General features: G+C 45.6%; 1 protein-coding gene across 2 annotated transcripts in view; it reads left to right on the forward strand.

Moving 5' to 3' along the window:
* The window catches only part of SRD5A1 (steroid 5 alpha-reductase 1), a 37,362-nt gene extending 24,866 nt beyond the window's left edge, over nt 1–12,496 (forward strand). For both annotated transcript variants that reach the window (XM_024247074.3, XM_054555393.2), the window contains 2 exons: nt 5,709–5,859; nt 11,135–12,496. In XM_024247074.3, the coding sequence (XP_024102842.1) occupies nt 5,709–5,859; nt 11,135–11,201 (218 nt within the window). In that variant the 3' untranslated portion in view covers nt 11,202–12,496. The remainder of the gene's footprint in view (nt 1–5,708; nt 5,860–11,134) is intronic.
* Nucleotides 12,497–13,661: the final 1,165 nt, after the last annotated feature.

Genomic DNA, 13,661 nt, shown 5'->3' on the forward strand with positions numbered 1-13,661 from the left:
AGGGTGTGACATCACTTAGTTTGAACTTCTTCCACTTAAGTTCCTAGAAACCATATGAGAATAGCAACAAAAACAAACAATGCTACAAATCTCAAATTACTTAAACTGTGACCCTGAGAACCTGGAATCAGCAAAGCCAGCTCCAAACGTGATGGTAGTGTGATAAAAGTGGCAGAGAAGAGAAAACATGACGAGTCCTAGACAGGCTGCTGATCACCCATTCAGCCCCTGGGTGGATTGGGAAAGAATCCCCTGTTTGGTGTTGGGCTTATGAGCAAACTGCACCCTCATGGGGTCATCCCAAGGAGCCGCTTCCTCTGGCAGGTACAGTGGCTGGGAGAGCACAATGTAAGCTGGATGGTGGCCCCCTCGCTTCCTGCCCAGCACCCTTGCATGGGGAACAGCAAGATTCCAAATTCATCGGCAAGTGTTCATCCCCTGAAGGAGAGGGCCCTGTCCTGCGGAGGGGCTGCCATGAGCCACACTAAGAAGGGACAGGACACAGTCCTGGGGGAGGCAGAATGAAAAGGTGCAGAAGATGCCAGAAGCCACAGACTGGCAGATTTGAGAAACACCACTTCCAAAAGAAAGGGTATCCCCAGAGACGGCAGGATCCCATGCGAGGGCCCTCCTGGGCCGGGTTGGTTACGGAAAGGCCTGAGGTGCCTCATACAGAGGGTCCTGTCTGCTGTCCCACAGTAGTTGAGATGCCACAAAAACTTTTCAGCCCCTTTCCCTCCATTTCCTACTCTCAGTGTCTGGTCCTTCTTCTAATCCAACATATTCAGACCTGAAGAACAAAAAAGGTACGATCCCCAAATCTGTGCAGTTATAACATTGGGACAGCCAAAAAGCAGCAAAACTTACCTGAGCAGAAACATGTTTCACAAAGCAGGGGAAAATTGTAATCAAAATTCCAACATGAATTTTAAAATGTGAATGGAGGCCAGGCGTGGTGGCTGACACCTGTAATCCCCGCACGTTGAGAAGCCGAGGTGGGCAGATCACATGAGGTCCAGAGTTCAAGACCAACCTGGCCAACATGGTAAAACCCCATCCCTACTAAAAACACAAAAATTAGCTGGGCGTGGTGGCACGTGCCTGTAATCCCAGCTACTTTGGAGGCTGAGACACGAGAATCACTTGAGCCTGGGAGGCAGAGGGTGCAGTTAGCCGAGATCATGCCACTCACTCCAGCCTGGGTGACAGAGTCAGACTCTGTCTCGAAAAAATAAAAAATAAAAATAAAATGTGAATGGAGCAGTTCCTTGGTCTATACCTATCAGCTAAAGAATACCTGCAACAAATCCATAATCTACAAACTTAATCTACAAACTTAGCTTATTACCTGTCACAAGCCTCCTTCCTGCAGCTAGTAATCAACCCAGCTTCCTGACGGCCTGTGGCCATCAATGGCATCTCTGTGAACAGACAGGCCAAAGGAAATGCAGAAGCTTGGCTGCAACTCTCAGGCAGCAGGAGGTGACACCAGACATCGGTGCAGATGACATGGGACACATGAGACTTAGGGAAGAAAATGCTTCTAAAATTCTTAATTCCTCCTATCCAAGTACTAACCAGGCTCGACCTTGCTTAGCTTCCAAGATCAGACAAGATCAAAATTCTTTATTTCTAATCATTAAAAAAAAAAAAAAAAACACAGAAGCATGTTAGAAGATAGAAATGGAAAAGCAAAGAATATGAAACCTAGACTGGGTGCAGTGGCTCACACCTGTAATCCCAGCACTTTGGGAGGCTGAGGCAGGAGGATCACTTGAGGCCAGGAGTTCGAGACCAGCCTAGGCAAAATAGCCAGACCCCCATCTCCACAAAAAAATTGAAAGAAAATTAGCCAGGCATGGTGGTGCACACCTGTAGTCCCAGCCACTCAGGAGGCTGAGATGGGAGGATCACTTGAACCCAGGAGTTTGTGGCTGCAGTGAGCCTCGATCATACCACTGCACTCCAGAGGGAGACCCTGTCTCAAAAAAAACAAAATCTTTTTTTTTTTTTTTTTTGAGACAGGGTCTCACTCTGTCCTCCAGGCTGGAGTGCAGTGGCTCAATCTCAGCTCACCGCAAGCTCTGCCTCCCAGGTTCACGCCATTCTCCTGCCTCAGCCCCCCGAGTAGCTGGGACTACAGGCGCCCGCCACCACACCTGGCTAATTTTTTGTATTTTTAGTAAGAGATGGGGTTTAACTGTGTTAGCCAGGATGGACTTGATCTCCTGACCTCGTGATCTGCCCGCCTCGGCCTCCCAACGTGCTGGGATTACAGGCGTGAGCCACCGCGCCCGGCCAAAAAAGGTCGTTCTTATTGTGAATGACGTTTTTGGTGATAGCTGGAGAAGGTAGGGAAAATATATCCATCCTAGGCACATTGAAGTCCATGAAGAAGAAATCCAAGGCATTGGAACAGAATATATTTTAAAAACTAATTCAAGAAAGCTTTTGTGAAGTAAAACAAGACACAAGAGCATCTGCCATTTGCAAGTGCACACCCTATACTGGAGGAAGTTGACAGGAAACAGTGATGATCATCTGCACGTGCCATGAGTGGCTTGTAAGGGAAAGTTTGTTAGATTCTTCAGGGCAACATTCCATGCCAAGGCCTTAGAGGCAGCACCATGAGGGGCCCGAGGAACGTGGAAGCCAAAATATTATCCTAGCTTTGGAGACCCTCATGTAAAATCTGTCAGGTTTTGAAGACTCAGGTGTAGGGAGTCTGAGTGCTGTGCCCCATGAGGACGCCACTATGGTCGGCTTTGTGACCGGCGCCCTTCACTGCAGACTCTTAATTTTGCGGGGTGTTTTCATGTGACACATTGATGGTTTCTAATACACAGGTGTGCCGTCTACATCCAGTGACTAAGTGAGGTCTTTCAGAAACGCTTCGCAGGACTCTGTTAATAATGGTGCCATAACTGGTTAGGGTCAAAGGAGCAAGTGACAAAATGAACAAATAAAGAGATAAAGAGAGGTGCACAGGTGTGACGTCCATAGTCAGTACATACAGGCTGAACTAGGGCTTAGGACAAGTGCTGTGGGCAGTGTGTGACAACCAGTTTGTGGTTTTGTAATGCGGCACCTGTAAGCAGCCTGTGTCTCAAGAGGACATTTTTTAGCAGATTGACATTTATAGGTTTTCCAGTCTAATTACATGCTTACCAGTCCACTCATACGGTTCCACCAAATAGTGTGCCCCACACTGGACACTTAGAGAGAAGGTTCACTGAGCAGGCTGCACGCAGGAAGGCATCATGGCCCCAGCCCTGCCCACAGGCTGTCTGCCCTTTGGGTGACTGGCATCTGCAGGGTGGGGTGCAAAGATCCTTCCACGTCTGGGATTCAGCTGCCCAGGGCTCTGATGAAATACAGATGATCATTAATGTAATCTTGTAGAAAGTTGAAGCAGTTACAGAAATGGGTGAATAAGAAAGTGAAAGTGACTAAGCTCCATGGCTCAGAGGAAACAGCGCTGTGAATGCTTTGGGTCCATTCTTGCAGGCACTTCTGCAGGTGCACATGCCCACACATGGTGAATGACATTCTATTTATTGGGCATTAAGTTTGATATTTTTATGTTTTATATTGTCATTAAAAAGTTTACTTGTCAATGAATATTGATATTTGTATTAGTCTGTTTTCATTCTGCTATAAAGAACTACCTGAGACTGGGTAATTTATGAAGAAAAAAGGTTTAATTGACTCACAATTCCACATGGCTGGGGAGGACTCAGGAGACTTACAATCATGGCAGAATGTGAAGAGGAAGCAAAAACCTTCACATGGCAGCAGGAGAGAGAGCGAGTGAGGGGGGACCTGCTTCACCCTTTCAAACCATTACATCTCATGAGAATTTGCTATCACAAGAAACCGTCCCCATGATCCAGTCACCTCCCGCTGGGTCCCTCCCTTGTCCTGTTCAAGATGAGATTGGGTGGGGACACAGAATCAAACCATATCAGTATTATTTTACAATTATGAATTATTTCAAGCTTACAGAAAAGTAGTAGAGAGCTCAATATTGCAAACATCTACACACCCCACCTTCCTTAAATAAGGAAAAGAAAAGCACTTTGCTGTCTTGGGCTCAGCAAAACCATTTTCTTTCTTTTTAAAAAATAGACCATCTCAGGCCGGGCACCGTGGCTCATGCCTGTAATCCCAGCACTTTGGGAGGCCGAGACAGGTGGATCACCTGAGGTCAGGAATTCCACACCAGCCTAGCCAGCATAGTGAAACCCCGTCCCTACTAAAAATACAAAACTCCAAAAAAAAAAAAAAAGTAGACCATCTCAGCTCCAGCCAAAGCCCTCATGCATGTAAGTTGCAGTGTGCTCAGAGATGTAGTCTCTACCCTATGCTGCAGTATTTGTTGAAATTGATGACTTAGGGTGTAATTGGTTTGTCTTTTTTTTTTTTTTTTTTTTTTTTTGGAGACAGAGTCTAGCTCTGTCACCCAGGCTGGAGTGCAGTGGCACGATCTTGGCTCATTGCAACCTCTGCCTCCTGGGTTCAAGTGATTCTCATGCATCAGCCTCCCGAGTAGCCAGGACTACAGGTGCGTGCCATCACACCTGGCTGATTTTTGTATTTTCAGTATTGACAAGGTTTCATCATGTTGGCCAGGCTGGTCTCGAACTTCTGACCTCACATGATCCACCTGCCTCAGCCTCCCAAAGTTCTGGGATTAGAGGCGTGAGCCACTGCACCCAACCTAATTTTTTTTAAAAAAATGCTCTGTCCTTATATGCCTTCAGAAGTTTCTCAGCTCTGCAGATATAGTGTCCAGTTGGAACCTGGGGCAGATCACACCAGGCCTCTCTCTAGACACACTTGAGTAACCACAAAGCTACAGCCTAAGGATGAGTCCCAAGTCCCAAGGAGGGGCCTCCTGCCCTCCCTCTCTGCTGGGACCCCTCTCCCCGCCCCTCATCTGGTCCTTGGAGTATGCCAGCCATTGCTCTCCGCCTCAGGGCCTTTGCTGCATCTCTTCTCCTGCCTGGAGCACTCCTGAGAGCACTCCAGCACCTGCCAGGCTGGCCCTCACCTGCAAGCCTTGAATTGACCCTCACCTTCCCTGTGAGGCCTGTTCCCAGCCACTCTGGGATGGTGACCTCCTCCACCCCGTCCCAGCTCCGGGGCCCCCTCACTCTGCCCTGCCCCTCGCTACTCCTCCCCCTCCATGTGCTGTGTGCTCTCCTTGTTCATGACACTGGAGTTTATGGTTCTAGATGTGGGGAGGGGGTCTGTCCAAGTACCTGGGCAGGGCATGGCCCATAATACTGACTCAGTGCATTTGTGAAGATGTGATGAATGAATGAATCTGTGCTTGAAAATGAATATCTTTGTTACTCATTGCTCTAGGGTTCTATCTAGATCCATTTTACATGGTTTACTCTGTATTCTCTGCTTGCATGATCCATCAACAGGTGCACTGGTTTATTGGTGTCTTCCACTGTAACTGTATGTGTGTGTATTCACATAGACAGGTATTGATATACATATGTAGTTGACGATGAGAAGTTGTGATGTGAATTAGTAAGCCATGTAACGCTGGATATGTCTTATTGATTAGCATTCTGTAAGGGCAATATTTTTCCGTTCTTGAATTTGTGTTCTCCAGGTAAGTATTCAATAGCATCTCTGAAGTCCGTATTTCATTTTGTAGTAAATGCACTACTTTGGTCTGTGTTTTCTTTTAGGAGGCTTATTTGAATACGTAACTGCAGCCAACTATTTTGGAGAAATCATGGAGTGGTGTGGCTATGCCCTGGCCAGCTGGTCTGTCCAAGGCGCAGCTTTTGCTTTCTTCACGTTTTGTTTTTTATCTGGTAGAGCAAAAGAGCATCATGAGTAAGTTTTAAAACACTTTTACCATTTGTAATTTGTTCTTTGACTATATTATTACCATTTTTCAGGCTAGATTTTTGAAGTGTTAATTTAAATTGCTGAATTCCAGTTTATTCTGTGCCTTGGCCAAATAAGTACAAAACCAAATAGCTGTAGAATCACCCAGCTCTAGGGAATAATCAGATCCACATCAGCACAGTTGTTCTCTATACCACATCCTTAGCCTCTCTGAACTGACACTGCTGAATTCAGTGGTCAAGTTAGACACCAAGCAGGGGATTCAGGGCTCTGAATGGGAAATACTGATTAAAACAGATCCCTGACGGAGCAATAGCCAATGGCCAGCTTGTGAATGCTGTAGGTTGAGGAAGTCCTGAAGAAGGTGAATCTCAGAGCCCAGCGACACTGGCAGAACTCATGCACACAAGAGCTCTCCAGCTATGTGGTGGCTTAGGCCATGGCTCTGAACCTGGGGTCCTTGATGGGCTACAGAAGCTCTGCATGCCCCCTAAAATGACATCATTTTCCAGAGACCGGGTCCTTAGCTTTTATCTGATCCCCCAAAGGGCTTGCGAGCCATTTGACCAACACACTCTTAAAGAAATCAAAGGGACTGGGCGCGGTGGCTCCCGCCTGTAATTCAAGACTTTGGGAGGCCAAGGCTGGTGGATCATTTGAGGTCAGGAGTTCAAGACTAGCCTGGCCAACATGGTGAAACCCCATCTCTACTAAAAATACAAAAATTAGCCAGGCATGGTGGCGGGCACCTGTAATCCCAGCTACTCGGGAGGCTGAGGCACAAGAATCACTTGAACCTGGGAAGTGGAGGCTGCAGTGAGCCGATATCGCACCACTGCACTCCAGCCTGGTTGATAGAGTGAGACTCAGTCTCAAAAAAGAAAAAAAAGGAAAAGAAATTGAAGAATGTCAAGGCTGAAGTGAATTTAGAGAACATCTTTCTAATCCAATGGATGAGGAAACTGAGGTTCAAGGATCAGAGTCTGAGGCCAGCCAGGAGCCCCATCTCATTGACAGGAAGAGATCTCAGCAGCAGCGTGGGATCTTTACCTGCCCTGACATTGGCGCGTGTCCCTGACAATAAATGATGGAGACTGGGCTTAGCAAGCGGCCAGCCTGGTATGCAGATTTACTGTGTCCCCTGAGCCACCCACTTCATCCACTCAAAACATCTAATCGAAATCTCCAATGCTGCTGATGCTATGAGGTGTGCAAAAATGTATAACTCTGTCCTACTTCATGGAGTTTATCATCTTTTTTGGGACTAAGGACAGAGAGAAAAAGCTAAAAGAAGAATATATTGATATCATGGTATAGTGGGAAGAGTACCTAGGTGTACTTCCCAGCGTCACCACGTGTTTGCAGATGCAAAGGATGATTATTGGAGATAAGAAGAAGAAAGGTCATATCTGAAGTATCTCTTTGTCTAATTTCTTTTTTTAAGACAGCGTCTCGCTCTGTCACCCAGGCTGGAGTGTGGTGGCACAATCTCAGCTCACTGCCACCTCTGCCTCCCAGGCTCAAGTGATCTTCCCACCTCAGCCTCCCGAGTAGCTGGGATTACAGGCACGCACCACCAGGCCTGGCTAATTTTTTATATTTTTTGTAGAGTTGTGGTCTCACTATATTGCCCAAGCTGGTCTTGAACTCCTGGACTCAAGTAATCCTCGCACCTCAGCCTCCCGAAGTGCTAGGATTTGAGGCGTGAGCCAGCGTGGCTGGCCTCTTTGTCTAATACTTGAAGAAGTGATAGCATACATGTGAGAGCTGATGAGAGCTCTAAGAGCAGCGCCCTGCATTCTTCGAGACACTCCATCGTGCCAGTGGCCTGGTATTTTCACACATAGACAGTGAGGAGAGAGCGAGATCAGAGAGCCATGACCTACCTAAATCCCAGAGCTGCTGAGAAAAACAGAGGGGTCTGCGGAAAGTTGAGTGAGTGCCAAAGGCAGAGAGGGTTTGAGAAGGAGGCTCGATGCCAGGCATGGCAGAAGGCAGAAAACACTGTGGGCCAGGAATGGGCCTTCTGTGCTGGGAACTGTGTCTGCCAAAAGGTCATATGAGAGTCCTAAACCCTGGTACCTGTGAAAGCGACCTTACTGGGGAACATAATTAGTTGAGATGAGAAGGGGAAATGTGGATAGACATACACCAGGTGATCACACAGAGTGGGAAGGCCATGCAAAGATGGACACAGAGGCGGGGGTGATGCAGCCACGAGCCCAGGAACACGTGGCATCACCAGAGCTGGGGGAGATGGGACTGGAACCTTCCCTGAACCTTCAGAGGGAGCGTAGCCCTGCTGCCACCTTGATTTCCAACTTCTGGCCTCCAGAACTGGGAGAGAATCAATGGCCATTATTATAAGCCACCCAGTGTGTGGTTAACTTTGTTCTAGCAGCCACAGGGAACTGATATGCCAGCCTTCCAGCCATTTAAAATTGACTGGGAAAGTAAGGGCAGGAGTATGATTGGTGAACCGCTCTGTTTTCTCCTCCGCCAGATGACTTTGTTGTCACAGGTTTGGTTGAAATACAACGTTATCACTCTAAATATACATTCTAGAATCTGACTTCCTCCCCTCTGCCCCCGCTGCTCCCAGCACTGCACCCAGCCTGGGCCACACTTCCCGGTGAAGATGCCATCCTTTTACATTCCTAATATTTGATGTGAAGAAGCGAGTAATGGCTCATTTCTCATTAAAAAAAGCAAATGAGGTAACACTGACGTTTAAAAAAACATGGATCAGAGTAAGATTGAACATGGGCACGCCAAGTCAGTGGCAAAGATGTTTTCTCAAATGAAATCAGGAAACAGGAAAGCCCCTCTCAGTATTTAAATATGAAACATATAGAAATGGAAAATAAATATTTCAGTTGTCTAAATGAAAGTCTTTGCTAATGAAAACCCAAAGATATTCTTTGCAGAAGAATTCATGAGTTGAAAGAGCTCTTTGTCATTCATTTGCTGCTTAAATTGGTGTCAGTGTGAAACCAGTTTTAAGCCCTGAAGAATTAATCAATTCAGTTTTGCAGAAGTATGTTCAGAAATGTAGGACTTACAAGCTGAGAATAAAATAAAAACTCCTTTTTAAAAAATATTTTCATAAACCCAACTAATTAAGCCATCAAATAAATGTATTCCAAAAGAAAACATGCCGAGGATCTATTCCTTGCACTCCATTTGATGGATTATAATGTTCTTTTTTTTTTTTTTTTTTTTTTTTGCGACAGAGTCTCGCTCTGTCACCCAGGCTGGAGTGCAGTGGCGCCATCTCGGCTCACTGCAAGCTCCGCCTCCCAGGTTCACGCCATTCTCCTGCCTCAGCCTCCCAAGTAGCTGGGACTACAGGTGCCCGCCACCACGCTAATTTTTTTGTATTTTTAGTAGAGACGGGGTTTCACCATGTTAGCCAGAATGGTCTTGATCTCCTGACTTCATGATCCGCCCGCCTCGGCCTCCCAAAGTGCTGGGATTACAGGCGTGAGCCACCACGCCCGGCCAGATTATAATGTTCTAAAAACAAAATTGTATTCAATGAAATCTTTCTGTAATAATTAGTATTTAAATTCATAAATGATTGCATTGATAGTTAAACTCTAGGTCAGAAACAGTCAACTGTGCTGGGTTGCTAACAAATATTCTCTTTAAGGGCAAAATTTAAAGGTATTCTAAGGAGTAAGAAAACTTTAATCATTTAACAGTAAATATTTTATTTCTATATAATGGTTTCTGTGAAATACACTTAACCTCTTCAGCCAATATCCCTTCATTGTGTGAGAATACCCTGACCTCACACATGTTCTTTCTGATGTCACGGAGCCCAGCCTTGCTGCCCAGCCTGGTGGGTGTGGGGGCGCGTTTTCTCGGCGTCCTGCGGCAGTCCTGTGTTTCCCATCTCCCGCCTGCCCTCTCGTGTTTGCCCATTTCAGGCTCTCCTGCTGTCATGTACTCTGCCCTTGCCTTTTCGGGCCAGGGTGCCCATCTTCCCACAGGCAGTTTCTGGGAGAGAGGAGCTCACCCGCTATGTCCCTGTGCCAGTGCCGCTGGCCCATGGGGAAGCTCTTCAGCACTTGCAAGTGCTGGATGGCCTGGATCCCAGCAGGCCTGTGAAAACCTTCAGCCTCTAACCAGCGAACATGTTTGCAATGCACTTTCGCGGGTTTGACACCGGCTGGTAGGCTTGGCCACGTTGTGTGTTGGGCACTTGTGGGTCCATGCACCACCACTGAGCCACACAGCTGGAAAGGCTGCAGTCTCAAGGCCTCATGCCAGGGGAAGTGACACTTGACCCAGAAGTCCTGACCGACTTCTTAGAATTGTTCTTATTACATGCCTTTTTGGGGACACAGAACATATGAAAGTAAACGTGGCCGCCCAGTATGTTTGAATTCTCTATTTGTGGATTCCGGTGTTAAACTTAACTAAGACCAGCAGGGTTTTGCCAGCTCCCTCTCAGTTTCTCATCCTCATATGTTTCTACCACATTAATAATGAGCTAATTGCTTTCTGTCATGATTTTTGGTCTGTTGTTTAATCTTTCTGTGTGTGTTTATAAAACTCCCTTTTTATGACTATTTCTCCATCTTGTCAAATTATTTCTAATTTTTACTCCATCCACTTAGTTGCCACCTTTCCCAACTGGCTATTACCCCCAAAACAAATGAGCATGCCTTCATTGATACAATTTATATCAAAACCGAAAATAATGTTTGTTTCGAGCACAAGGCTGAATTGTGGACAATGCCATATTGCATTTCCCCAGATTTCACTGAATCCTCACTAAGAGGTGTTCATGAGCCTCCTGGTATGCAGCTGGGTGCCCACTCTACACACCCTGGGCTAGGCCAGTAGTTCTCAACTGCAGGCTGGAGAAAACTGCTGGAGTCACCAGCAGATATTCAGGAAGCACCTACTTGGTCCTGCCCCTCCGCCAGCCTGCATGCTTTCCCCAGGGGCTGAAAAGACAGCTCCACAATGTGCTGATCAGTATTTTCATCAAATGTCAGTAATTTTCCTTCCAGATAGAAAGGTGAATTCTATGGGCTACTTCTTCTGAATCACACTTTATGATTAGATATATTTAATTCTTCATGATAATAGGCAAAATTAAACTGTAAGTATGAAATGCCAAAGTTTTTGTTACTACATTTAAAAAACTGAGTATTCTTTTGTAATGAAAAATATTGTCACTTTTGTTAGCATCTGTTAAATGTCTAAGTGACAGAATTATTTCCTTTTTTAATTTTTTTTTTCTTAGGTGGTACCTCCGGAAATTTGAAGAGTATCCAAAGTTCAGAAAAATTATAATTCCATTTTTGTTTTAAGTGCATTTTCCATGAAATTATCTTCAACTTGAAGCTTTCCAATAGCACTTCTCTATGGACTTTGTAAATAAGTTATATCTTTGTAATTTTCCTGCTACTTCATCATTTTCAAGATGTCCTCTAGGAATTTTTTTTCTAGTAATTTTGCAAGCTACCTAATAAGTACCTAAATACACTGAAATGGAGATTCAATATCCTACTGTAACAGGTCAGAATTTCAAGTTCTGGGTAATAACTGCTGACATTTTTTCTAATTTCGAATTTACCTCTTTTGGCTATGTCTTGCCAAGTGTGTATAAGACTAGACTTTACAACTGTCTTTGATGGCATTTTCGAACAGTAAATGTCACAATCCCTTCTGTAGCCCCCTACAGTGATCCCTTCAAGGTCAACGGCAGTGTTGCTTCCCTCCCCCTGTAGGGCTGGGATCTGTCTTGGAGCCCTCTCTCGGAGGCCACAGAGGCTAGGGGTAGCCATTGTGCAGTCATGGCCTGGGAGAAACTTGCCAACCTTCGTGTCAGGTGCTGTGCGTAAGTGGAGAACTTGGGGATAGAGGAGGAAGCTCCTTGTGGCCCTTCCAAGGCGAGGCAAAGGCATCTGGACTTGTTCCAGCCCAGCCCACCAGGTGACATCACCGGGCAGGGAGGGGTGCTGGTGGTGGTTCATACGGAGTAAGCTGCTCTGCCTGTGCGAGGGGCTCCTGGGCCCTAAACAGGCACCTTTAGGCCATGGGTCACTCACCATGAGCCATCAATCTGCTCTGGTCTGACATGATTTCTCCCTGTCTTCTAGTCTAGACCTAGTTTTTTTGTTCTGTTCCCCATGTATGGATATAGTAGAGATTGTTGTCTGTGAAATTTCTCCTTTGTAGATTTCAAGTTTTCCCTTGTAGTGTAAAGAATGATCACTTTCTGTAACAATAATAAGACCACTTTTTAAGATTTATCCTGTTTGTTCTTTGTTGTTTGAAACATAATAATTATATTGTTAAAATTCTCCACAGCCTTCTTTTTCTTCCATAGCTAATCTTCCTTCTAATAGTTTTTGCTTTCTGTTTTGCTGTTGTTGCTTTGCAAAGCTTTCCCCTCATAGCCTGTACCTGTTATCAATATAAAATAATCTTCCTGTTGAATGCTTCATGACTTGAATTCTACTTTGATAAAAACATTGCCATACTGCTTTTTATCTTGATGAATTCATCTGGCATTGCTTTGCCTTATCATCTCATCTGGAGTTTTTAAATGCCATTTGTTTCAGTTGTCTTTAACAACATAATAAATAGACTTTGCCATTTAGCAAGGTAGCTCAAATTCTTTTACTAATTGTCACGTCGAAACATTCTTTCATCATGTTTCCTGTTTTTATCTGGTTTTTTCAACTTCTTCTGTTTACTATCTACAGTGATTTGGAAAGGAGATTTCCTTTAAAACAAACAAGCTTATTGGGAATGGCTTTTATGATTTTTAAAGTAGTCTGGAGAGCTTCCAGTTAAATCTGATGAGCTGAACATACACCTTTCCTTCTCCCCTCTCTATCCTGACCCCAGTTGAAATCACCTCAAAGGAATTTAAGTGGGGGAGTGGCCCCATAAAGAGAGTGAGAGAGAGTCATCACTGCAGATGGACCACAGCACGGGTGGAGATGGGCCTGATGTGGCAGAGCAGAGAGGCCATGACAGTGTGCGCCCTGCGGAGACCCTGGGTCCTCACACCTGGGCTGACAGAGGGCAGAGGGAAATGAGCATCTCAAAGTGAGACCAACTAAACATGGCGCCTGCAGCAGAAAGCAGTGTCCTCTGCACCCCCACTCCCCAGGGAGAGCACAGAGAGCCCAGAAATGAGCCATGTGCCCATTGCCGGGGAAGAGAAGGTAGGCTGAGGAGCTGGCCTTTCCTAACACAAAAATTAACTAAGTGGGGAAAACCAGAGAACTAGGTGTTGGCATCCCAGGAAAAAAATAAAGTCTCCACATTTTGGTCTGTAGGGATCCTGCCCCATAATGGCTGGTTACCTCCTGCCTCAAGCTGCAGGGAAGCCAGGGGGTGGCATGGCCATGGCTTCTCCCTCAGAGAGGCCTCTGTGCACGACTTCAGTCACCCAACACTGACAGAACTTAGAACCCAAAAGCCCATTTCTCTCCTTCCGTCCAGACCCTGTCTGCTGTTATCTGTAGGAAGACCACAGCCAACTGCTATCATGACCAAAGCTAAAATCCAATGAGGCAGAGAACAATAGTTGTACCCATCTCCTCCTCAATCTCCAAGGCCAGCGGTGCATGCATTTGTGCATTCAACAATATTTGCCAAGCACTTACTATATGTCAAGCACAGCAGTGGGTGCTGAGGACAAATGGGTAGAAAAAACAGTCCTGGCCCAGGTGGAGTGACAGGTAAGAAACAAGTAAGTAGCTAAAATAATGTTAGGTAGAAAAAAATAACAAGAATAAAAGCAAGGAAAAGGG

This window comes from Pongo abelii, chromosome 4, assembly GCF_028885655.2.
Source record: "Pongo abelii isolate AG06213 chromosome 4, NHGRI_mPonAbe1-v2.0_pri, whole genome shotgun sequence".
Classification (NCBI taxonomy): Eukaryota; Metazoa; Chordata; class Mammalia; order Primates; family Hominidae; genus Pongo; species Pongo abelii.